Source organism: Lactuca sativa, chromosome 4 (assembly GCF_002870075.4).
Source record: "Lactuca sativa cultivar Salinas chromosome 4, Lsat_Salinas_v11, whole genome shotgun sequence".
NCBI lineage: Eukaryota > Viridiplantae > Streptophyta > Magnoliopsida > Asterales > Asteraceae > Lactuca > Lactuca sativa.
Genome location: NC_056626.2, coordinates 56651702 through 56677024, shown reverse-complemented (window position 1 = coordinate 56677024; position 25323 = coordinate 56651702). Strand labels below are relative to the sequence as shown.

The following is a 25323-nucleotide window of genomic DNA, read 5'->3' as shown; positions in this document are numbered from 1 at the left end:
GTTTTACCCCATAAAAGGATCGATCAATCTAAAGCAAATAAATAAATAAATCAAATAAGTCGTTCCCCGACAACGGCGCCAAAAACTTGATGCTTGCAAATAGCTACACCTAATTTTAAATTTATTAACCTAACTACCCGGCGCCAAAAACTTGATGCTTGCAAATAGCTACACCTAATTTTAAATTTATTAACCTAACTACCTTAACTAACTAATTGCACCTAGGCAGTGTACCTAGTCAGACTATAGTATAGCTTTGGGTAAGTCGGGGTGTCGATCACATAGAACGGTATTGACTAATTAATCTACTTACTATTAAATTAATCTAATTATTAACAAAAGGAAGGGGTTTTATCTAAGTTTTCAAGTTTATATGAACTTGATTCTTTAATACAAACTCAATCAATAAACAAACATTTCTGTTAGTTTGAATCCACTTTCACTCAATGGTTGATAAATTAGTCATGACGATTATTATTGGTTACCAATTAAAATAGGATTAGCAATTTAGGTCTAAATTTACTAATATTAACTAATTCATGTCGATCTATGTATGGTCATACAATAACTAACACATAATCAATTATTTAATGGATTGGAGCTATGTAAGATTGATTTGATAAACACAATTATGGTCATAATATGAGTTCTGTAGCACAACCTAATTCATTAATTCAAGTTCTCAACTAAGATTAGTTTGATCTTAGCTCTAATAATCTAATGTTCACTAAATTACTAGGTGTTCAAATTCATGCAGAATAATGGTCATTAACTACACAGAATAAGAAGTTTAAGCAATCAAATTAATAAGTTAAGCATGCTAGGTAAACCAATCAAACACAAGACATAACCAACAAGCAAAGTCTAGTTTAATTAAATAAAACCATGAGTTCCAGTTTCATCTAGCTAACAGAAGCAGTTAGATTTAGCTGAACATCCTAGCAAGTAAACAAACACAATTCAAATTAATAAACATGTTCATAAGTACCAAACAAATAAACTTATTAAGAACTTTTACTCCCTTGGCTATTAAACCCTTTTTCCATAACTTTTATCCTGCTAAAAATCGTCTTCTGAAAACCTTCCAACCAGGCAAAAGTCCCTCAAATCGTAATGGCCAAGAATATTTATAATTTATGATTTTGCCGACTTCACGTCGTGAGCCAATAAGTTCTCACGACGTGAATATGAAATAAATGTGTTCGACAAGGATTCTTTCATTCAGATGCATATCTTCTAGATTACTCCACTCACGTCGTGAATCCATAATTGCTCACGTCATGAGTACGTATTATTGCTGGATTTTTTTTATCTTTCATCTTTCAAGACTTCATAGTTCCATGCTTTGTCCATTTTGGTCACTTTCTTCGAAAATGCTTCACTTTGGCTGCAAATAACAATTTAACCCTATAAGTAGCATAATTTTGTGCAAATAACCAAAATATTAATAAAAATGTAAATAAATATTGCCTAAAAATATGTATAACTATGGCATATCACCAACCTTGGTAACCAAACCCCTAATAACAGTTTGAGAACAAACGAGCTTTATAATGCAAAAACTCCGCATAGACTTTTCTGATGCATGACTGATACTCCCAACAACCCTTAACGGCTCACTTTATCCAAACCATCTGGTTCGTAAGTCTCCCGACTTCCAACAATTCACTAAAACCGAAAGTACCACAAGCAAAAGAAAAAAAACAATTATGATCATTGGGACCACAACCTATGTCTGGAATGCTCCCGATATTACACCGATCTTGTTGACATTCCATCATTCGCCTGGAAACTCACGACCAGCACCACGGGGGACTAAAGATACTCAACCTCATTCCACCGCCTCGCAGGAACCTAATCAATGTCCCTCTCAATGCTAACCGAGCACAACAATGTCATACTCTTTTACCACACATAATTCCTTTACAATACAAGCTGCTAACAACGCATAATCTAATGAAAACATGGTCGCACACGACCTGAGAATGCGATAAACGGTCGTACTCTTGTTCCAATTCAAAGGATACAACCCAAATAAGAACCATGCATATAATTCTAACAAAGTGCTCCATTGCTATCTTATCTAGCCCACATACACCCCTCACGACAATAGCTAATGAACTTACCTCAATACACATCCTTAGGGAACCCATAACCTTACCCAAAAGGGGCAAAGTACCAAAGTTCTAGCAAAATAACGAACCTTAATCATTAATAGAAGACATCCTCATGAGCGGTCGAAACAAGATTTCATACCTTGATTGAGACTGAATAAACCCCATAAATACGTAACTATCTCGATAAAACTTTGAAGGTTATCCAGAAATGTTGCTAAGACTCTAGTTGGATCCATCCAAATACCAACCCTGCCAGCACGACATGCCAAAATTTAGATTCCACACAGATCTAATGTCCCGTCTGGAAAACTGAGCAACATTGTCCCAAATTCTAGACTCCCAATAACCAAGGACATCTTCCAAACTCGAGCCGAACTTGACGATAGGTCGATGAATCCGTTGACTTTAACTGATATAACCCAAAGTTTCTGAAGAATCTCCGCTTTGATGATGTATGAAATGACCAATGATCGAGAAAACATTGACACCTAATCCAGTAAACCAAAACCCACGCGGAGCTGAACATACCCATCTCTGAAACTGATTTATTGATCGACAGCTGCCCAATCTAGACTGTAAATAGTAATCCATACAACGAGCTGACAAGTCCGTCAACAACCGATACTCAACCTAAGCGATCCTAGCGCCTCTTCATTTATGCATTGGCATCCCAAAAGGAACCAATGGCTACAACGAGCTCCTTGACCAACTACTCCATGCTATGAGGCAATGCGTGTATTTCATAGACACATACATCTGATAGCCACTTGTTCTATATCCCTGACTTGACCAAATATTAAACCAAAATCTCGGATACCCACACTGCATACCCCTATGAACCATTCTTCTGACACCATAAAATCGAACAGATCGATGATCGTCCAAGAAAAATACCTAGTTCTCCCCCATTTAGGGTCCGAATTACCACCTACTGGTGTTGTAACCAAAAAATATCTCAAATCGGCTCAACCAGGTACAAACCGTCCTTGACTCTTGGAATGTATAACACATGCAGGATGATCTTCCAGATAAGGACCAAGCAAACCCTAAGAGATTCTAAATCTCATAAATTTCCAATCATAACCACCTTTAACATTAAGGATTTCATGCAAATGCATAAGCAAAACACCAAATTACTATCCCAAAACATACACTCCTCGCTTGCAATCCCAACCGTCAATTCATCACAAAAAAAATCGTTAATAAATACAAAATATGCATCATTCTCACAGTTGGGATACATCGGATTCATCGCAAAAAAAAATCGTTCATAAATACCAAAATGCATCATTCTTATAGTCGGGATACATCAGAGACAACAAAAGTTATCGCTCTTGATTTTCCTTACACCATCAGCTAACACCTGGCCTGCCTGTATCCCAAGAAGCAGACCCTTGGTCTCATCACGAGGCATCCATACCACAACAATCCTCCTACGCATTCACACACTGTCATACAACCCCCAAACACCGTAGCTAATTAGCCCCATGTTGGGTTTACACCCCAACTCTGAAAGTCACAAGCCTACCCACTCCTTTTCTAAACTCGGAAAAATAGAAGGACACAACCCTTGCCATAGATAGTGACATTCCAATCCATCTGCTAATCACTCATCCTCCGGCCGAAATTCTCAATCTGCTCCCGACAACCGCTTCCTTCTTCAGTCCCGTGACCCAACTGACACTACTTGATCAAGGCTCCTGAGACGTCAAAATCAACTAACTCACTTAGTTCTGCACCATTCATACCCAAACTGACATTGCCACTAAATCATACCAATCACCATACTCATCCTCAGCCTGAACAACCATAACCAAAAGATTGATAGATACAAAAACGCTGCCACGAGTCATGGTTATTCAACCATGTTATCTACCAGCTCCTTAGAATTCTCGTGACTTCCTTGATTCGAGTATAGATCATGTGCTTCCAATAGTACGGGCTCAATACTACCTTCCACACCTATCCATACTTCCCTCAAGAATCATCCCGAGTCCTCTAAGTTACCTACTCATAATATTACTTCAAACACCCACTAAACAACGTATCAACTGCACTAAAGCACTTCCTAGGCTCTTCTAGGATGCAACGCCCACAGATTCAGGCTTGTAAATTTAGAGATAATAAGCGTTAAAATGACTTATTGATAGAAGATTATTTAGAATAAATAATCTTAACCAAAGTTATAGTTTATGTCACAAAGATTCGGTACATATAAAGAACGCTGAAATATAACTTATTAACGAAGAAGTTATGATCCGTCAAAGATTTGTGATTAAACCGGTACGGCTCCGCGTATCGTAAAAAGTGAATTTTTGACGAAATAATTTTTAGCCTAAGCGACCCAAACGAAAGTTGTAGTAGACGTTAAACCGATATCGTGGATATAGAGAACGTCCAAATCTGAATTCATTTGAGGAAGTTATGAATTTTCTAAAATTTAGTGTAGCGGTACACAACTCGGAAATCGAATTTTAGATTGATCGATTTGTAGCCAACACAACCTAAACAAGATGTGAAGATCTCATTAATATGAGATCAACGATATAAAGACAGTCGGAAAAAGACGCCGGATGACAAAATTATGAACTTTTAACGAACTTTAACTGTCTAAGCCTGTTAAAATATAACTTTGAAAATAAAGTCAAAATTAGCTGACAATGTCTAAGCAAAAATTGTCAGTTTATACCCGGGTTTTGAATTTTAAGTCAAAGGCAGTCCGCAAAGTGAATAATTAGAAACTTGTGATATTTTTGGATTTTCCGAATTTGTGCAAAATGATTATGCCATGTGTCAAGGGGGATTTTTGTATGGAAAATTCTAAATTAAACGCTTTCTCATTCCCTCTTCGGTTTTATAATCATTTTTCGATTATAAAAAGGGGGAGAGATTTGAATATGAGAATTTGAAAGTTTTGGATATTTCATAATATGCGGATTTGAAGACCGATGTGACCTTGAGAAATAGAAGTTTAGAAGTTATTCGATTTGAAATTCTGAAGTGATTTGGGTTTTCCCGGTTCATGAAGGATTTGGATATAATGAAGATTTTTGGGGTGTGTTTTTATGATCAAAGTTGGGTAATTGATTTGTGGAGATTTGGATACTCCAACTTACCTTTTGATACTAGGATTGTAATGTCCCACACTCTAGAACCCGAATTGGAAAATCATTGAAGAATTGAAGATTTGATGCTCATTTCTACATTTGTAACACTTGATGTTTCGTTCGTGAAGTTGCTCATTTTGGAAGATTAAAGTCGGGTCATGCATTCCTAACTTTAAGAGGGAGAGAATGTTAGGGTGCAAAGTTATACATGGATTGACTTTGTAATGGATTGACTTGAGAAGACCCACTTGCATATGGGATTGAAACCATATGACATGAGAGAGAGACTTGTTAGCACCTATATATATATATATATATATATATATATATATATATATATATATAGTGGGTTGCATACCATTGTAGAGTGTGTTTGAGAGATGTAGTTCATAGAGAGTTTTGAGTGAGTTAATTATGTAGACTAGATCTAGTTCATTTTTGTAATCTCCCCATGATAATCGAATACATATTTTAGCACCTAAATCATTATGTTCTTTGTGCTTTTACAATTCTGCATGCGAAATCAAATGCTCATAATTCACTATAGGATGGGAAAAAGAAGTTTTTTCATTCTTAATCACAAGTTGATCGCGTGACATGTCCTCCTCAAGGTCAGAGAGGGCGAAACAGACATCAAAATGAGTGACCTTAAGTCCTACGAGTCACAAAGGATCCTCGTAAGTTCAAGATCCTAACGATAAAATAATAAATTGAGCATCCTTACCAATAGACATCGGAAAAGGTGGTAGATGAGCTCTCTTGGAAGCTGGGTGGCTCAAATTTGAAGGTTCTTTCGTTTTCAGGCAAGGCAAGGAGATTCTCGATTTTCTCTTTGGTTTCTTCGTTGGCAGGACCAAGTTCTTCGAGCTTAATGGCTGCAAAAAAGCGCATAAAAATAAGAAGAATGTAAATCTAGGATCCCAAACAAATCAAATCCTACCCTTCTTAACCTAGTTCTTTGGTAGGAGATTGTCGTTTGGGATGAAATTTCATCTCATAAAGAAAAACATTTCTTTCCAGGAACCATCATTATGTTTGGTTTTCAGAACAAGATGTATTCTATTGGATTTGACTTTAAACAAGAAGCGAGAAGACCCAAAGGTTGAGATATCATAGATGTAATATAACTCATATAATCTGATTTTGAGATCCATGGACCAATTCAACCGATCGATCCAGAAAAGAATCATCCAGATCACATGCATGGTCTGAATGTAGGATATTTTTGTGACTTCGAAGAACTAGTAGATGACGTTAGAAAAAAGGATAAGCCAGGCCCAAAGAGAAGCTGACCTAAGTGGGAGAGACAAAATTTGGTTGGACCTTAACATCAAAAGACATGAAGATGGTGCCAGTGGGGAACGCCCCATTTGCTTTCAAAGACGCGATATCATCATTGTTAAAAGAACATTTCTCCTCGTAATTTAGGAGTTTTTGATCTATAAAATCGTCTTAGAAGGAGTGAGGATACTGGCACAAGAATGGAGGATCTTTTTTCTCGTAGTCGATGAAGAAAAAAAATAGAAAATAAGACAGTAAGTTTACCTTGAGGCGAATGATAAACAATCGAAGGAAAAGCTGAGAGAAAGGACTATCGATAACCCCTATACCCTATGTATTTGGGATCACAGAGGAAAGATAACTGATTTGACGAATAATCATGCCTAATCGAACGTATAAAATTATATCCGTTAGAGTTTGAATCTCAAATTATTTATTTCAATTTAATTAAATTATACGCTTTAAATACTTGAAATTAATTCAGTTATCTTGCAGGTACTATTTGGGGGCAATTGTTAGGAGTAAAGATCCTCAAACCTATCCAGGATTCCGAACCTTAAAGGAGTCTCAAGATCCCGAAACATACATCAGGATCTTGACCATCACCGCTAATATTTTTTTCCTAACAAAATTAATGGATATATTTCTTATTTATTCTTCACATGTGCAGAAATAGTCAACAAAAGACTCTTCAACTCTGAAGAATCGTTTTAATCAAGCTTAAGAACCCGAAATACCAAGTCAAGGCAACGTGCAAATACTAGGGAAGATAAGACTTTTAGTTACTTAACCTAGCTATATATACACTTGTAAAGGACACACAACGAACATAACTTTTTGACAACTTAGATACTTAGAACCACTGAAACACTTGTACTCGTATTCTCGAATTCTTTTATGTAATTTACACTTTGATTAATAAGATTAAACAAGGCAGATGATCATTATCACCTCCTAAGGTTTTGTGTCGTAGATCCTAGAAAGGATCAAGGGCTTTCTTTGTTAACCATTTATGTCACTTTGATCTCGCTACCATACTCATATTAACTATAACCCCAAAGCCTTTCATACAAATTGGTTGATAATATTTTTATCACTTTTTTGACCAAAAAAATTACCAATCTCCACAAAGAAATAATGTCCATACACAAGACAAGTCCAAAGTGGTAAGGCATGATGTTGTAACATCACATAAATATGATGGTTCATGTTATAGATGTGGTAACACATGTCATTGGTCAAAGACTTGTCGTACACCTACACATCTTTGACAACTTTATCAAGAGTCCACTAAAGGAAAAGGAAAAGAAGCAAACCTCATTGATAATTTTTGAATGCACTCCGCTAACTGTTGTTGATTTCTGCAATGACATTGAAGATATAAACTAAAAGTTCTATTGTTGTTCTAGTAAATCTATTTTTCCTTCCTTGGTTTTTCATGTAATGTCTTTCCTACAATAAATGAATTTTCTTTATAATAAATATTATAATTATGTTTATTGGCTCATTATTTCTTTTATATGTGAAGTTTAATATGAGTCTAACTAGAGCACAACACCAAAAAAAATGTTGGAGATATTTGTATAGTAGATAATGGTAGTACACACACTATCCTTAAATCAAAGAAATATTTTCAAAATTAGTACCAACCAAAGCAGTCATACATACAATATCAGGTCTTGCAGACTCGATAGAGGGAACTGAGAAAACCCATTTCATATTACCAAATGGTACAAGCTTTTATATAGAAAATGCCTTATTTTCTTTTGGTGAGTACGCTAAGCGTACCACCCCATTTTGCCCAGCGTACAAGCCTCAACAACAAAGGAAAATGGGGCTAAACACGTTACGCCGAGCATACCGAGAGGTTACACCCAACGTACTCCCCTGAAGCCCAAAATCCATATTAAGCACTTAATACCTAAAGTCTAAATGTCCAAATCACATATCTTGCTCTTGGAAAATGTCTCAACTGATAAAGTCATCAACTTGATGCCTTTTCATGTCTCAAAGAAGCCCAAAACCAATTTCTAACCTTCTAACTTCATATAATGAACATCAACTCATGCATGGATGCATAAAAGTCATCAAGATACAATTTTTATGCACTAGGGACCTCAGAAACATCAAGGAATGCTAACCTAATCTTATGGAGTATCTTTTACTCACATGAATCAACCTAAGGGACCATAATATGCCAAAAACCCTAAGCTAATAGATCTAAGAGATGAATCAACAAGGTTGAGACTATACCTCCAAAATGATGATCAAGATTAACAAGGTTTGGATCTATAAGCTTCCAACCAACCGATGCTTCTCTAAAGAGCACTTCCTTCTTCAAAATGTACCCAAAACACATCGAATCACTAAAAAGGCTCAATACTCTCTTAAAAGGGACTAAGTTTTCGAGGGGACTGCTTTGGGCCAATGGAGGCTAGTGATGAGATAGGCTTTGAGGTCATAAAGTGTTTAAATAAGGTCTAAACCCTATAATTTAGGGTTTTGCACTCTGAATGAGTACACTAAGCATACTCATACGTACGCCCATCGTACTAGATGGAATCCGTGATCACTTTTAATGCGTTACACTCAACGTAACCCACCATTACGCTTACTGTAATGGCTTTCCATGAACTAAACAATAATTTAAAAAAAACATGAATTTACTTGGGAATCAGACGTTACAAAGTATGTTAAGATCAAATGCCCCTAGTATATTCTCCAAATATACTTATTTGAGATACCATAAACAAAACTCTCTTATGAGATTGACATCATTATCATCAATTATCTTCATAACATAGTGCAAATTAAGATGTTTAAAAGACAAACTGACATTAGAACTGTATTCGAAACCTATCTTTAATGATACCAAATATAACAACCCATCAAAGTTTATATATGTGACGAAACCTATCTTTAATGATATCAAATTTAACAACCATCAACGTTTATATATGTGGACAAAATATACACGTTAGTTATTCACCTTTGACCTAACATATTTAGTTTCCGCACCGATCGTCTCCAACGACCCTGTAATGCAAATAATAACAAAATTAAACTCTTTGTTTATTAAAAACGTATTTTTTTGAAAATTTATAGAAACATATATTTAATAACACTAATAAGAACATTATATAGAATTTAACAAAAATAGATAACTGTTGGGCTTAAACTTTTTGTAATACAAATATCAGCATTCACTATACAAATAACAAATTTCTTAATATGAATCCTTTTTCGTCCGGATTCCTTATCGCGTTACAGAGTATGTTAAGATCAAATGCCCCTAGTATATTCTCAAAATATACTTGTTTAAGATGCCATAAACAAAACTCTTTTATGAGATTGACATCATTATCATCAATTATCTCCATAACATAATGCAAATTAAGATGTTTAAAAGACAAACCGATATTAGAACTGTATTTGAAACCTATCTTTAATGATACCAAATATAACAACCCATCAAAGTTTATATATGTGACGAAACCTATCTTTAATGATATCAAATTTAACAACCATCAACGTTTATATATGTGGACAAAATATACACGTTAGTTATTCACCTTTGACCTAACATATTTAGTTTCCGCACCGATCGTCTCCAACGACCCTGTAATGCAAATAATAACAAAATTAAACTCTTTGTTTATTAAAAACGTATTTTTTTTTGAAAATTTATAGAAACATATATTTAATAACACTGATAAGAGCATTATATAGAATTTAACAGAAAACATATAAATGTTGGGCTCGAACTTTTCGTAATACGAATATCACCATTCACTATACAGATAACAAATTTCTTAATATGGATTTTTTCTCGCCCGAATTCCTTATCGTGATACTATTTACTTGTTCAAGATATTACTTGCTTAAGTGCTCACTTGAGAAATACGGATAAAAATGATGATTACTTGTAATTACAACTGCAAAAATTTAGTTTTGGAATTTGCTTTATTATTTCCTCTTTTGTAGATAGTGCTTAAAGAAAAATATATATATATATTTTTTTCTCAAAAACAAATGTGAAGTGAGGCAAACTTTTCATATGAGAAGGGTAAAAGTTAAACAAAGGACTCAATCTGCGTTAATTAATATTTGAGGGATAAAGTTTGTAATTAATTGTATATTCTAGCAAACATATCCCCTTTTTGTTTGCTACCAAGAAAGAGAAGCCTCCCTCCTCCTCTCTCTCCCTCTGCCAAAACGTTCTCTTTCCAAAATTATTTTATCTGCGAAATTATCTGGATCATCGGCGATCAATCGAAGCAAAACTCGTTTGAAGCCCTAGAAATGTTGTGTATTCTCCTGTCAGGATTAGGTTAATTCTTCCGAATTTCCATTTCTCCGATCCAGGTTATCGTATAAACAAAACCCTAGCGATTTGGAGCCTTTTGATTCTAGATTACGAAACAAAAATAGAGAACAAATACAAAACCCTAGATTTTAGATTTATGTATTGAGCAGAGATGTTTAGATGAATGCGTTTTGAGGGAGTTGTATAATTTGTTCATGTATATGAAGGGATGAGTTAGTCTGCGTTTGTTCGCGTTACGTAAGTAATTTCAAGATTGATCTAATGGAAAGGAGTTGTTTGAGTCGATAGGTGGTGTTTTAGGGGAGGATTTCCCAATTTTGAATAGGTTTGATCGGGGCAGAATAGGACTATTGTAAACAAGGCTTTCGAAGCAGTAGATGTAACTCAGTTTTGAATCTCATAGAAGGTTGTTACTTTCGTTAATCGTAGTTGGCTTTTACTGATAGGGTATAGAGGGGTTTGATTGCGGGCAGTTAGATTACGCTGTTACGGCAAAATGAGCTTGGCAAACGACGATGGAAGCTCAGCTATGGAGGCCTCTGAATCGATTCAAGAATCTGAAAAGTAATAGAGAAGTTTTTCAAAAATCTCTTCGTTGAAATTCTCTTTTAGTTTGATATTAATTTGGGTTGATTTTCTGTTTTGTGTTGGATGATTCAGGAAACCAAGAATTTCTTATACCAGAGATTTTCTCCTTTCATTAAGCGAGTTGGAAATCTGCAAAAGCCTGCCGAGTGGCTTCGACCAATCAGTTCTGAGGTAGATTTTTCTAGAATTTCTTGAATCTTTATGCAATCTCTATGCCAATCATGTGAACTATTCATTAAATGCTGTAGTAAGTTGTAACATGGTCTTTTGTTAATTTTGCTTCACTCAAACCAGTGAATTTGAAGACAATAGCGTACAAGAAAGGCCAAGAAGTCATGGCAATTTGCCATTACAAGGTTTTCGTCGTAATGATTACAGCTCTTCACCACCCACTCGGGGTGATTCAAGTACTTTCTCTCGAGGAGTCTATGGAAGATGGGACAATCGCGCGTCTGGATGGAGTGATAAAGATGGAGATTCACAATCTGATTTGGATCCAGGTTGGTTTTTGAGTACATATCAAATTTTTCGTTATAAATCACTATGCACATTGTTCCTTGATCATTAGGGTTAGCTATCATAGATATGGAATTATGCATTATGCAACAAGTCAACGCAGTTATTGTATCTATATGTTAATATCTATGTCAATATGTATTTAACTGTTTTGATGCTATTATCTCGGAAAATAAGTAGTTGGTTGAATTAAATTATTCGACTCATTAAGTACTTCGTATCGGGATTGATTGTTTTCCATTTTTGTAGAAACTATATCTCTCAGAAACGTTAAAATATCTGTCTGTTTCCATAAAAAACATTGAATTGATGATAGTTTTCTTGTTTAGATTCTGGAAGACGCAATCATGGCAACAATCAATCTAGGAGACCATGGCAAAACTCCGAGCATGATGGACTTCTTGGAAGTGGCTCTTTTCCAAGACCTTCTGGATTTGCACCTGGGACATCTGCTCCAAAGAGTCAATCAAACGACCACTACCATCTTAATAGGAGTAATGAGGCATATCAACCCCCTCGCCCTTTCAAGGTTTAATTTTCATATCTAACCCTGAAGTTTTATAAATATGACCCACACCCCCTTGTGTGACGTGTATATACTTATTTTCATATTTAATGTTTTCTTCAGGCTATCCCGCACGCCCGAACTAATACCCATGACTCATTTAATGATGAAACATTTGGTTCCAGTGACATTGCAAGTCAGGATAGAGCAGAAGAGGAAAGAAAGAGAAGAGGTAAAAACAAAATAAAAAAAAACTTTTCTTTTTGTTGGTGGTTGATGATTTGCGAAGTTGATTTATGCTTTTTTAAAAAAAAAAAATTATTTCTTGCAGCTTCTTTTGAGTTGATGAGGAAGGAACAACAGAAAGTGCTACAAGAAAAGCAGAAATCAAGTGGAAATAAGCTTAAAAGTGATGCATTTAGTGAGCTTTTGGAGGAGAGCAAGGAAGAAGGGGTTTTGGAGGCAAGTGGTGGTGAATTGAATTCTGTAGTTCAATCTGTTCCAAATGAGGATTCTGGGAAATTATCCAGTGTGTTGCAGTCTTCCAAACCCCGACCACTTGTTCCACCAGGATTTAGAAGCACAATACTGGAGAAGAGTTCAACCACAAAAACTATCTCTTCCATGGAAAAAGAGGTAAAGGTCTTACATAATTTATATTCTGTTTTATCTCTTAGGGTCTGTTTGGAATGATGGAATAGAACTATAAAGGAGTGGAATGAGCAACTTTATGGCTCTCTTTAAATTGAATTGAACATTCTTTTTTAAAATAATATCAACCATCTTTACTTATGATCTGTTGTTTTACTGATTGATGCATTTGTTGTTTAGCAGAATCCAAAACCTGGAATAGAGGAAATCCATTTGATTGGGAAGGGTAACCACACTCAAAATGGAACCCTAGCCCTAGATAACATACAATCACTTCATAAGTTAGATATAACAGAGCAGGGTGAACCAAATGAGAAGCTTGGAGTTGGTGATCATCATTCACACAGAATCTCTGGTTTTCCACAACTCCATGAAGCTGTTGATGGTGAAGTTTTTCAACTCAATAAAATTCTCAGCAATTCCTCTCAGGAACCTTCAACATCCATTCTTGGAAAGTTTTTTGGATCTTCTACTTCTCCAGCAGTTAAAGATGGTGGGCCCACAGGTTTTCTTGAGGTATGCATTACTACCAATTGATAATCCTAAGAAACCCTAAACTTTTGACTGTTTTACCCCTGATAGTGATACATCTATTTTTGTTCAGCAGCAAAAGACTAAGCCAGATGATCCTCTCAGCCCCCGTAACGTCCAATCTTCCAGATTTGCTCAGTGGTTTAATGAAGAAGGTATCTCTCTCTCTCTCTCTCACACACACACACACACACTGTATACACACATTAATAAGTATGTCTCATAATTATGACTTATGAATTACGAATTGTCTTGTATCTTTTTTGCAGAAAAGAAACCTGTGGATGATCATCTCTCATCTACCAGACCAAATGACTTGCTTTCACTGATTGTTGGCGGTGACAAATCTGCATCTCAAGTTCCTAATATCATATCACCCGACCCCCCAATTGCACCATTTGGTGTAATTACCAAAACGCCCTCGGACTCCAACCAGTTGTACAACAATTATAGACATGAATCCGCTGCACCTCCGGTTGTTGCTCCAGTCCTTACATGTGAAGACCTGGAACAAACTATACTCTCGGAATATACCGAAAAAACCTCCTCAGCCTTGCCGCCACCTGTCCCCGATTGGGCTGTTTCCGGCCAAGATAACTCAAATGCTATACCGGTTGACAACCAAGCCACTAATCACCTCCTTTCACTGTTACAAAAAGGAACCTCCACCACCACCATTGATGATGACATGAAATCATCAGAAAATCAAAACCATCCTCCATCTGAAAAGCCAAAAGATGAAGGGAATCCCGGGCAGAATCTTTCACTGGAATCGCTTTTTGGGACTGCTTTTATGAAAGAGCTGCAATCTGCCCAAGCTCCTGTTTCTGCCCAGAGGGGCATGGGGTCTGCCCGAATCGATATATTCGAGCCGAATGAGCTATCAATGAACGGTCCGTTGTCTTCTAGTGTGGAAGGAATGGGAAATTACGAAAGTAACCCCACCCCGTTGTCCTCGAAACAGAAACAACCTGTGAAATCAGACGACCCTGAAAGCTGGTTGAAGTTCAACGGTCCACGGGTCGATCCTGACCCGTTGGAGTTCAGAATTCCAAAGGCAAAGATTGGAGAAATCGAGCTGCCCGAAGAGGAAAGCTTGATTAGCGTGGGCGATCCAAACGTGACCCGTGACCCGTTTGGCATATCAGAAAAACTTGCAGCTCTGAATTCTGGTTATCTTCGTGGACCCCACGACATGTTTGAACAGGAAAGTAGACAGTTTAATAACAACAATCTTCATGTTCATGGGCAAGGTCCATCTCCTCAAATGCATGCAGCAGCACAAATGAATCAGAATAATAACAATCGGCGTCCAATGTTTCATCCGTTGGACATAAATTCCCAAATGAGATTCCCGGAGCATCTTATGCAACGTGGCACGCCTCCACCACCTGCTCTTAATCAACAGTTTCAACCTCCTTTTCATCATCACCCTGATACTCGTGTCACTGGGTTTGACGTTAATCCAGGTCATCATCAGCATCAGCAAATGCTGCCACCTCAGATGCGGATGCAGCAAGGAAACTTCCCTCCGCCACACCTGATGCGTGATGTTCCAAGACCTTTTATGGGAGACAGGGAAGCAGCAGCGATAGCAGCAATGCACGGGTTCCCATTTGGTCAGCAGAGCAACATTGGGGGACTCGGTATGCCATTACCTGGTAAATGTTTGAACCAAACCTTCAATACATAATAATAATAATAATTAATGTTTGATGTTTGATGTGATTATTTAAAAATTGTGTCAGGGGTTGGTGATGGGAGCCATCCGGAAGTATTTCAGAGGATGATGGAGATGGAACTGAGGGCCCAGTCGAAGCAGCAGATACGGCCACTCCCGCTGAATAACAACCAAGGTGGGGGACAGGGGCTGGATATGGGTGGTTTCAGATACAGATAGGTGGCTGTGTAATGTACATGTGGACTGTGGAGTGGTCTGTGCTACACCTGCTACCTGAAATCCATGGTGATATTGTTAGTAGGGTTAAGGTGTTTGTTTTGAAACCGTAAGAAAACAGAGAGAGAGAGAGAGACAGAGATGGTGAAACTTGTGTTTTCTGGTCGTGTTTTGTGTTTTCTTTTGTTGTTGGACTTGGACAAAGACAAAGGTTCCGTTCCTTGTTGGATACATATGGTTTGTCAGGATACAGGATGTAGATTCGTGAGATTTTATGTTGTAATGCGCATAGTTTTCTTTTCTTTTGTTGTTTTTGCCTGTTGTTACTCATGCAACATCATCATAACCAAATCACATTCAACTCCCATATATATTTTTCTACTGTGGGAGGGAGGGGGGAAAGGGATCAGGAAAGATCTGGTGGTGGAGAGTGGCAAAAAGAGGGAGGGGGTCGTTTTCTATATACGTGACATAATAATTTCAGGTCATGTGTTATATCAGTTTAAGGCAAGTGTCTTTAACATGCATAACCTAAGTAATAGTTTGAGTTTATCATACATATTTAAAAGCTAGCATTTTTCCTTAAACCTCATGCATTTGAAACCCCCATAAAAATTTGCAAACACCTCATGCATTTGAAACATTCTATTTTAATAAATATCACTCAAAAGTCTCTTAATAATGATTAACAATTCAAAGGTTTTATAACTAATATAATATATTTAATAAACAATTAATGGATACTTTATTATAAAAAGGTCAATCTTTTTGAGTAGATATACAAATACAAATCACATACCAAATTCACAAAGAAAACAAGTTTAAAAGTTTTTGTGCTGGTTTGAGGTTTTTAATTTGTAAGTTTGTTATATATTAATTCTTTTTTTGTATTTTCTTGATTTAAGTATTCTTTTAACAATATCATTGTATGTTGTAGTTGAAATTTTAATGTAAATTAGATTAGATCATGTTATCGATCATATGTTATGGAATGTGATATATATAATATTTAATTAATTATTGTATACATGTTTGTATGTTCATGTTGCTTCAAAACAATAATTAATTAAAAATCATGGATATGTCATATTATCCATATTATCCATGTAAACTTTTTTTAAATGCAAATTGTCTATCTTATCACTTTATATTTTAGTATATGTTTAACATTTTAATTATAATAATAAATGTTTTTTAAAAGTTTATTTCACTTATTAATAATAACAAGTTGTTTTAAAATTAATAAGAAATAATTATAAATAATAAAGTCAAATTACATGGATATGTCATATTATCCATGCAAGTCTCTTTTGAAATGTAATTTGTCTATCTTATTGCTTTATTATTTAGTGTATGTTTCACTTTTTAATAGTAATATTAAGTGTTTCTTAAAAGTCTTCTTTAACATATGATTAACAACAAGTGGTTTAAAATTAATGAATAACAATTTTAAATGATAATTACATCAAATTATAAATTACATTTAGCTATAAATAAATTGTATTTTAAATGAACATCATTATTGAAATTAGAAAATAATCGCATAAGTAAAAATATAATTAATCAATAATAATAATTGTTCAAAATAATACTAAATAGATAATTATATTTAATTCTATTAATGAAGAATGTGGGTTGATGTCAATGAATATTATTGTTCAAAATAATAGAGATTATATATATATATATATATATATATATATATATATATATATATATATATATATATATATATATATTAGTGTACAAATATTATCTCAAAGTTAATGTCAATAACATAACCATTTTAAACATATAATTTTCAATATTTTAACAATATATTTTTAATCTTCGCTGCGCAATGCACGAGAATTCGTCTAGTTTCAATATATTGTTAGGCAAAACCACAAAGTGGCTTACAATAGAGGATTTTCGAAAAATTATTTCAGATTGACATAGAGATCATAATGATGATTTTTGAAAAAACTACAAAAATAGTTCCTCTGGTTTGCAATTTTCTTTGATCAAGGTCCAAAGTGGTTTCATTTTGCAAAATGGTCTTTATTTGAGAGTTTTATTGTAAATTTGGTCACTAATTGTAACCATTAAAATGCTTCTGATTTCTTCAACAACGTGTCCCTCACACAATGGCTTTTTTTAAAAGACATGTCAATATGCTTACCACTAACATTAAACCCTTACATTACATAAATGAGCCCTCAACATCATTGTCCCTTGACATTCTCCCTCCTTTAGTGAGTGTAAAAACATAAAAAAAACCTTAATCCATTAAAGAGTTGAAGTCTTGATTTCTTGAATACAATAGAATATGATGCTTACAATGTGGACAATAAGACATGTTGACCGGTTTTTTGATGTGGTGACTATGTATGATGAGTATCAGGGCCGACCCATAGGCCGGGCGAACTGGGCCATGGCCTAGGGCACCAAGATATAAGGGGCATCATGTTTAATCTACTTCTTATGGGTTAGTAATAATATAGGCCCAATTTTTTGTCCAGGTACACAGTTAGTCCAAGTTCAACGGTAGTAGAGCATCACCACATAAGCTATTGAAGGCGGGAAAAGAAAATCAACGCTAATTTCAGAAGTCGAGTAGTCGGCATGCCTTCACACTATTTCAGAAAACAAGGAAACCGGTCACTTGAAGCCTTGAAATTTAAATCATGAATAAATTGCTATCTGAATACCAGAAACTTTCTTGAGTTTTTAATTCATGATTTTTTTTCACGTTTCCATAACACTGAAACTTTCATTGGTTTCTTGAGTTTTCTATTTTTTTTCATTGTATTTCTTTTTGGCTGAATCATAACAACTAGATGTAAGAACACATGATTTCAAGGATTTGTCAAATGAAGTGGAAAGACTCATATGAAAATATGTATGTACTAATTTATGGGGTATTAGCTGTTAAGAAGTTTTTATGGTTTGTCCTAGTCCCTTCTCTTTCTGTCATGAACAAGTAATTGCTTCTCCTCTTGCTTGTGAGTTTGTCTGCTTTCCAGAACTCAACAAACAGTTTAGTTTTTAGCTTAAGTTGGTTTCGAAGCTTTTACAAATCGAAAGCAGTTTTCTTACTGTTTTTTACTAGTCTTTTCTAACTAGAGTGTGCCAATCTTGTGGTGGGTTAATCTTATTTTTGCTCATGTTGTTGGTTTTTAAAGTCGTGATGTTCATATTTTATAATTATGGCTTTATGGTTGGCTTTCCCTCTTCTTATTTATGTTTGTATCTTTTCATTTTTTTATATTTTCTGTTAATAATTTAAGAATTTTTTAATAGGCATTCATATGTTGTAATCCCTAGTTTTTTAGCCTACTCTTCCTTGGTTTTACCATGAATGAATTGGTATCTAACAAGAACTTAGGAACCTCCATTTTAAACTATAAATAACAACATGAATCCTAAATAAAGTTGATAGCTTTGTGTGAGATTCAACATTCTTACACATACTATTAAGTGGATTATCTTCTAAAAGGGAGATACATATTTAGTTCTTGGTGTCTATTATCCAGTTTATGCTTTCAATACAAAGGAAGAAACTAAGAGATAGTTTTTATCAAAAGCATACAATTTTTATATTTTTTCCCCTTTCAAGTACGCAACATTTTTGTTATGATTTGTGTGTACCCATTAATTTTGGTATGAATAAAATTTGATTTCTTTTTTTGGATGTAGAAAATTTGTTTTTCTTGGCAACCAACTTGTTTCTTACTTCATATTAAAATGATAGCATGATTATTTTTTTTATTGTAATGTGTCTTATTTAACATAGTAGCATGCTATTTTTTTTTGGTAATGTGTTTTATTGGCCTTGGTATTAATAATGCTAATATTACTTGGTGCTGAATTGTTGTCCATCCTTTTCCATTATTCTTTTGGTGATATTACTCTTTGTAATATACACACTTTGTTTTATGACGACTTTTAGTTTAAAAAAGTTGTTTGATGCTTCACAATCTAAATTCAATTTGTTTTTTGTGCATTTAGACCATCATGTTTGTTCGGCTTCACAATCCAAATTTCATTTGTTGTTCTGTGCGTTTAGACCATTATGTTTGGTTGGCATGTATTTTTATAGTTTTATACTAAATATGTTTACATTTTGTATTTTTATAGTTTTATACTAAATATGTTTACATTTTGTCAGCATGATCTGTAAATTAAATAATATAAGCACTTTTTACCATTTAACATCACATACTTTTAAAATAAAGGGGCATTATTAAGCTTTTTTTTCCGGGGGCATGAAAAACCAATAGACCGGCCCTGATGAGTATCATTGTCTCGTTTTATCCAATTTGCTAAAATTTTGAATGATCAAGCAAAATGCTAACTTGATTTGTGGTTATTATTATTATTATTATTATTACTATTATTATTATTTTGTATAGATGGTAATCCCACGTTCATGATCAGTTGCGGATCCAAAACAAATGGTAACTAGGGTCCATAAAACATTAAAAAAAATAGAAAATTTGTATGTATAAAAAAGTGTATGTAAAATCACAAAGGAGCATTTTAAAGCATTTGTTTATTATAATAGCATCATATAGAGGTATTTAATTTGAGTTTTCATATATATATATATATATATATATATATATATATATATATATATATAAACCTTGATTTAAGATCACATTAGTGATAAAGCTGGATTTTTTTGGAATTTCATTGCTCCTCCGTGGGGTTTTTTTTTCCACAAAAAATAGATGATAGACAATTTTGTTAGGTTTTAGGACAAATTAAGAGAAAGAAACAAAGTCTCAATTTTTGAAAGGGTGCCAGCCAAAAACAACTGGGGACCAACTCTAAAAACATATGAAACAAATCCTATTTTATCTAATATATATATAAGATGGAATCTACAATCAAGTGGGGTCCATGCACTCCACTTCTAACACTCTACATCCACCACTGTTCATGATCTACACCATGATGAAAAGTTCACCCGTTTTCCAGGAATAAGGTATACGTATAGGGACAAGTGAGATATTTGGACTTGATTGACATAGACGAGTTCTCAATGCATGAGTTAGATAGTGTCATGGAACAACTATGATATGTGGTACCCCTAGTAATATATTACTATTTTAGTCAACCCAACGAAAACTTGGATTTTGGTCTTAAAGCTCCAGATAATGATGATGTTCGTAGGCTATCTAAGTATATTGGGTCCAACAAAGTGGTCAAGGTGTATACCGGTAACACCAACTTGTTAACATATTTCATGTCTCAAAATGACAATCAAATTTGTTATGGAGGAATTAAATGATGATAATGTTATGGAAAATGAACCGCGACAAGAACAATAACATGATGTGTCTTCATTGTCATTGGTAGTATATAGAGGTATATTAAGATAATTGTCACTAGAATTTAGGGCATCCGCAAGTTCAGGGACGGTCCTAACATATTAACATATTTTAATCTCTGGGCGAAAATCAAAAAGGGGCCCTTTGTTAAAAAAAATTACTTAGGAATAATTATAAAAATTATCATCATAAATATGAGTTTATCTCTTTATAACTAACTTTTGAGTCATTTGTACAAATAATTCTAATCTGAAATGGTTTGATTTCGGACTTTTTCAGACAAACTTTATTTCACATTAAAAGTATTTTTTCTAAAAAAAAAATCTGAAAATTCAAAGAGAAGTCCAAATCCGATGAACATTCCAAATTAAGAAGTTGAGAGATTTTTTTTTTAAAAATATTTGATTCAAATGTGAAAATAAATAAACATTATATACCAACACAATCTTAAATGCTCATTTCTTATTTGATGGTAATTTTGGTAAACCCGTAAAACTTGAGTCATTTAAGTATATCTTCCATCATAATGTGATTATTTTTATTTTTATGATTATCTCTTTACTTTTAAAATAAATTTAGAGCCAAAGTTTAAAATTAGGTTTTGTAAATTATTTTTAAAAAACAAACTTACATGTAGAAATTTAATTGGCAGAAGTTGTATAAAGCAATTAAAAGTCAACAAATCTTAAGCGATTAAACTATAATGAGTTTTATATTTAATCTTAGTTTAAAAATTGACATTAATTAAAAAAATACTCCACAAGATTCGAAGTAGAGGCCTTCTCTTCAAAAGGCTAGGCAGTAGGCAATGCGCCTCTCAACCCACATGAGCTACAATCAAATTAATAATCAGTGTTTAAAACTATATATAAAACAAATTTTAAAGTGCTTAAATATAAAATTTTAAAGAGCTACTGTATGGATTCGAACATAAAACCTTCAAAAAAGTAAACAGACGTTGTTGCCATCTCCTCTGCATCGTGTTTACGTATTGTTAGTGTGCGTTTAGTACATATTTATTATATGTCAATACAAATAAATTCATAAATATTGGGACACCTAACGGTAGTTGTGCCCGGGGTCGTTGCCCAGCTTGCCCCACCCTATGGGCCGGCCCTGCACAAGTTCAATGGATTGCCACATCATTTTTCTACAATTCATACAACTCTATTATTTTTTTTTCATACAATGCATTGATCTTCACAAATCACAAAGTTCATTAACATGTTACAAATGTAATTTATAGTAAATATTTAAGAATTAAAAACTTTTCTTTTTTCCACTGAAGAGTTCAATGACCATTGAACTCCAAATCTATTGAATGCTAAGGTGGCATCTCACAATGACAAAGTTTCATCAATTGAATAACACACAGATTTGCCACCTCATTCAACTCTCGCATTGAACTCACTATTGCGGATGCTCAATTTTTGAAACGAAGTGAAGATTTAGGTCTTGTAGTAAGAGATCATGTATGAATTGTGTTGAGGAAGTAACTTTGAGTGAACAAGGGCATGAAGGAGTTCACATGATAGTTGTTACTATGTATGATGTTCCAATTAGTGTAATGGATTGTGAAACACGGGATGCTAATGACAAGGTAGTAAAAGACTGTAATGTTGTTGCAAAAGAGTATGTCCCAGTAGATGTAACTCAAAACATGGGTGACATGGAAGGAGAGCTTGATCATCAAGTGGAAAAAGGCATGATGCACGAATTTGAGCACTTTGATCAATTTATTCGAGATTAACTCAATGATGACAATACAACAATGTATAGCCTAAAGCAAGATGATGAAGATGATAGTAATTCAGACTCTAGTGCTAGTGATTTTCTAGTGGATGAAGAGAATGAAATGGAGGACACAATAAAAATTGATGTTGTGATTTCACCAAATCTTGCTTCTCCTCCTAGGCAATTTAAAAGGATTTTTGTTTGTATAGGAGCTATGAAAAAAAGATTTAGAAAGGGAGTATAAAGGATACATATGGAAATAAATAAGTGTCATAATTCCAACTATTAAAATGATATGAAAGATCCAGCCTCGTGTTACTTGTTCATACCAAGATATACATCTTATTCCAAATAAACAAACACAACATCTTGCAACATTCTGTTACACATGCCACCATATACAACATAAAACATATGATAATTAATCTCCAAGACTCAACATTTCAACAAACACACTCTATCTATATCCTATATACAAAGCAAAAGCAGCCCTCTAAAACGCACTTTGTTCTTGTAAAATGTAAAGTCAACAACAGAAACATATAATATATTACAGTTTACACTTTACACTTTACACATGCCTGCAAAACATCACAAAAAAACATGTGCCTCTAACTGGAAATTGGAGTTTATGTATACGACATGCTCTACCTGAGATTTTCAGAAAAAAAAAAAAAAAAAAAGCAGCAGGAATATTAGACATCTATGAAGACCGTATTGCACTCCCAGACAGCACTTGAAATGGACCGCTTGATGCCACTTTTCCAGTTCCTTCATCATATGACGAAAATACCCTCTTCTGCATGAAAACAAAAACATATATGTTTCTTCATTCATGAAAATGGTACACTGAGTACTACTAGTCTTTTACTACAATATTGCAGAGTACTTACATAGTCCTCGAATTGTGGGCTTTTCAAATTAGCACACAGATTTTTCATCAACAAAACCACCTGAACAAAAAACAAAACAAATTTGATATACATTTGTAATAAATAATCATATACTAATAACAAACTTTTGTAAACATAAAAAAAGACATACTGTCTCGACATCCACTGGATCCATCATCTTCAAGTTTTGCAAGTGATTGCTTTCGTTAGGGTCAAACATCCTCCCAATGAATCTATAGACTTTTGGGAAATCAGGCATCACTGCATGTAACACAAAGTTAAAATATATATAAAACAAATAACTCAAAACTCTAGGATAAGGGCATTCATGTCTTTTTACACAAACCTCTTCCTGTAGTTTTCTGCTTTAAGTCTTGTCGGTTGTTTGTTTCACCAGTACTGCTACTGCTACAGTTATGCGATGATCTCACATCATCTGCAACCCCCAAAAAAGAAGAAAAAAAAAGTTGGAAAACGAACCAAATTTGTTTTCTTTCAACAATCATCATAATAAGTAAAAACAAAGGGGTTGCAGTTTCTGTTTCAGTTTCAGACCTTGTGTTGCCACATCATTATATGTCCAGGTAGACAAACCGCCATTTGTAGGCCACAAATATGACTCTCTCAATACGATGTCTTCACTAGCAGATTGTGAAATTCCTCCTTTTGGATACACACAGAAAGTACATAAAATGTGAAATTCATCATGCTTAAAAGTTTCTTGAAAATGAGATGAATCAAGATCCTACCATTTTTAGGGGCTTTGTGAGGGTAGGGATGAGCTGCTTTCCTCTTTGGGCGAGGGGGTGGGACATGTTCATTTGCCCCACTCTTCTGGACCTTCAGAAAATACTTCTGGGCATGGCTGCGTATCTGAATAGCAGTCTTGGATCCAACAAAAGCTTCGATTTTTTTCCAGTCTCGATCGAATCTGGAAATTGTCAAACACCAATAAAAACAATCAGAATTTCACAATTTTTGAATGTGTTTACAGTTTACAAGGTAAACATTTACAGTTCCTAAGCATTTTATATCTCTTTTACACCCTTACCAAACAGACTCAATGATTAAACTTCAATCGATAGAAAGGGATAACAGCAGATATCTTCTTGTTCAGTTTATGTTTTCCTCAGACGAATAATTCAACAAAAACTGCAGTTAAGATAGATATACATACAGATGAAGCGCTTCGAGAAACTTATCGTGTTCAATGTCAGTCCAGTTCTGTCTAGACTTGGTAATAGTATACGGCTTCCGAATCTTCTTACTCGCATCATCCACCAATGGGTTCGGACAATTAACGCCGGGACCGGCGCTATCAGTGCTTACCGGCGCCGGCAGCAGCGAATCAAATCCCATGGAAGATTCAACAACTCCTAGTCGATGCAAAACTTGAGCGGGTGATTGTTCCGATATCAAAAGAAGGATGGGAAACAAATTAGGGTTTGGATAGCAGATTGAATCGATGGTCTTTGAATTGGGTTTCCAGTTGATTTTAGAAAGTTCTTTGGATTTGAAAGTAAACTGTGTCGATGGGTTGGGGTTTATATATACAGAGAGAGAAAGAGTAGCAACGCGGATGGGTGTCCGGACACGTGTAGAGAGTTGTATGAATTAGATTTGGCCGGTATTGCTATTATCGAACTTCTCCATCTACTTAATTTCTCAAATATAGTATGGGATCCCATATATTGCTTAAACTAGAATGAAATATTGATTAAAAAAAATGTTTACTTTTTAATTTTATGTTTGCCTGCATAAGCGTTTTTTTTATTCAAGAGAAAATGACACTGTAGTATAACAAAATTTTGGCTATGTTATGAATTGGTCATCTAAGTTATTTTTTTTGTGTAATTAG

General features: G+C 34.5%; 2 protein-coding genes across 5 annotated transcripts; one reads left to right on the top strand and one right to left on the bottom strand.

Moving 5' to 3' along the window:
* The first annotated feature begins 10668 nt into the window (after positions 1 to 10668).
* LOC111878521 (uncharacterized) lies at positions 10669 to 15825 on the top strand. 4 transcript variants are annotated; one of them, XM_023875038.3, is made up of 10 exons: positions 10669 to 11396; positions 11493 to 11591; positions 11715 to 11920; positions 12266 to 12465; positions 12565 to 12673; positions 12773 to 13077; positions 13276 to 13608; positions 13700 to 13778; positions 13893 to 15284; positions 15372 to 15825. In XM_023875038.3, exons 1-10 carry the CDS (start codon positions 11329 to 11331, stop codon positions 15521 to 15523), a joined length of 2943 nt encoding a protein of 980 aa, XP_023730806.1. In that variant the 5' UTR covers positions 10669 to 11328; the 3' UTR covers positions 15524 to 15825. The 4 variants fall into 4 exon arrangements, with proteins under 4 accessions (XP_023730806.1, XP_023730804.1, XP_023730805.1 ...); XM_023875036.3 differs by having other exon boundaries at positions 13697 to 13778; XM_023875037.3 differs by having other exon boundaries at positions 13273 to 13608.
* Positions 15826 to 22891: 7066 nt separating this feature from the next.
* LOC111878534 (protein REVEILLE 6) lies at positions 22892 to 25066 on the bottom strand. Its single transcript, XM_023875050.3, has 7 exons — positions 24643 to 25066; positions 24215 to 24396; positions 24021 to 24128; positions 23812 to 23901; positions 23617 to 23726; positions 23466 to 23525; positions 22892 to 23371 (listed from the first exon to the last, which is right to left on the bottom strand). Exons 1-7 carry the CDS (start codon positions 24822 to 24824, stop codon positions 23276 to 23278), a joined length of 828 nt encoding a protein of 275 aa, XP_023730818.1. The 5' UTR covers positions 24825 to 25066; the 3' UTR covers positions 22892 to 23275.
* Between the last annotated feature and the right edge of the window lie 257 nt (positions 25067 to 25323).

What these genes read in the sequence shown, in the direction of transcription:
- LOC111878521 (XM_023875035.3), top strand. Translation starts at nt 11,329, where the DNA reads ATGAGCTTGGCAAACGACGATGGAAGCTCAGCTATGGAGGCCTCTGAA. An exon ending in TCTCTTCCATGGAAAAAGAG is followed by an intron (nt 13,078 to 13,272) that starts GTAAAGGTCTTA and finishes TTTGTTGTTTAG; the next exon opens with CAGAATCCAAAACCTGGAAT. An exon ending in TCAGTGGTTTAATGAAGAAG is followed by an intron (nt 13,779 to 13,892) that starts GTATCTCTCTCT and finishes TCTTTTTTGCAG; the next exon opens with AAAAGAAACCTGTGGATGAT.
- LOC111878534 (XM_023875050.3), bottom strand. Translation starts at nt 24,824, where the DNA reads ATGGGATTTGATTCGCTGCTGCCGGCGCCGGTAAGCACTGATAGCGCC. An exon ending in TAATGATGTGGCAACACAAG is followed by an intron (nt 23,902 to 24,020) that starts GTCTGAAACTGA and finishes TGGGGGTTGCAG; the next exon opens with ATGATGTGAGATCATCGCAT. An exon ending in GCCCACAATTCGAGGACTAT is followed by an intron (nt 23,372 to 23,465) that starts GTAAGTACTCTG and finishes GTTTTCATGCAG; the next exon opens with AAGAGGGTATTTTCGTCATA.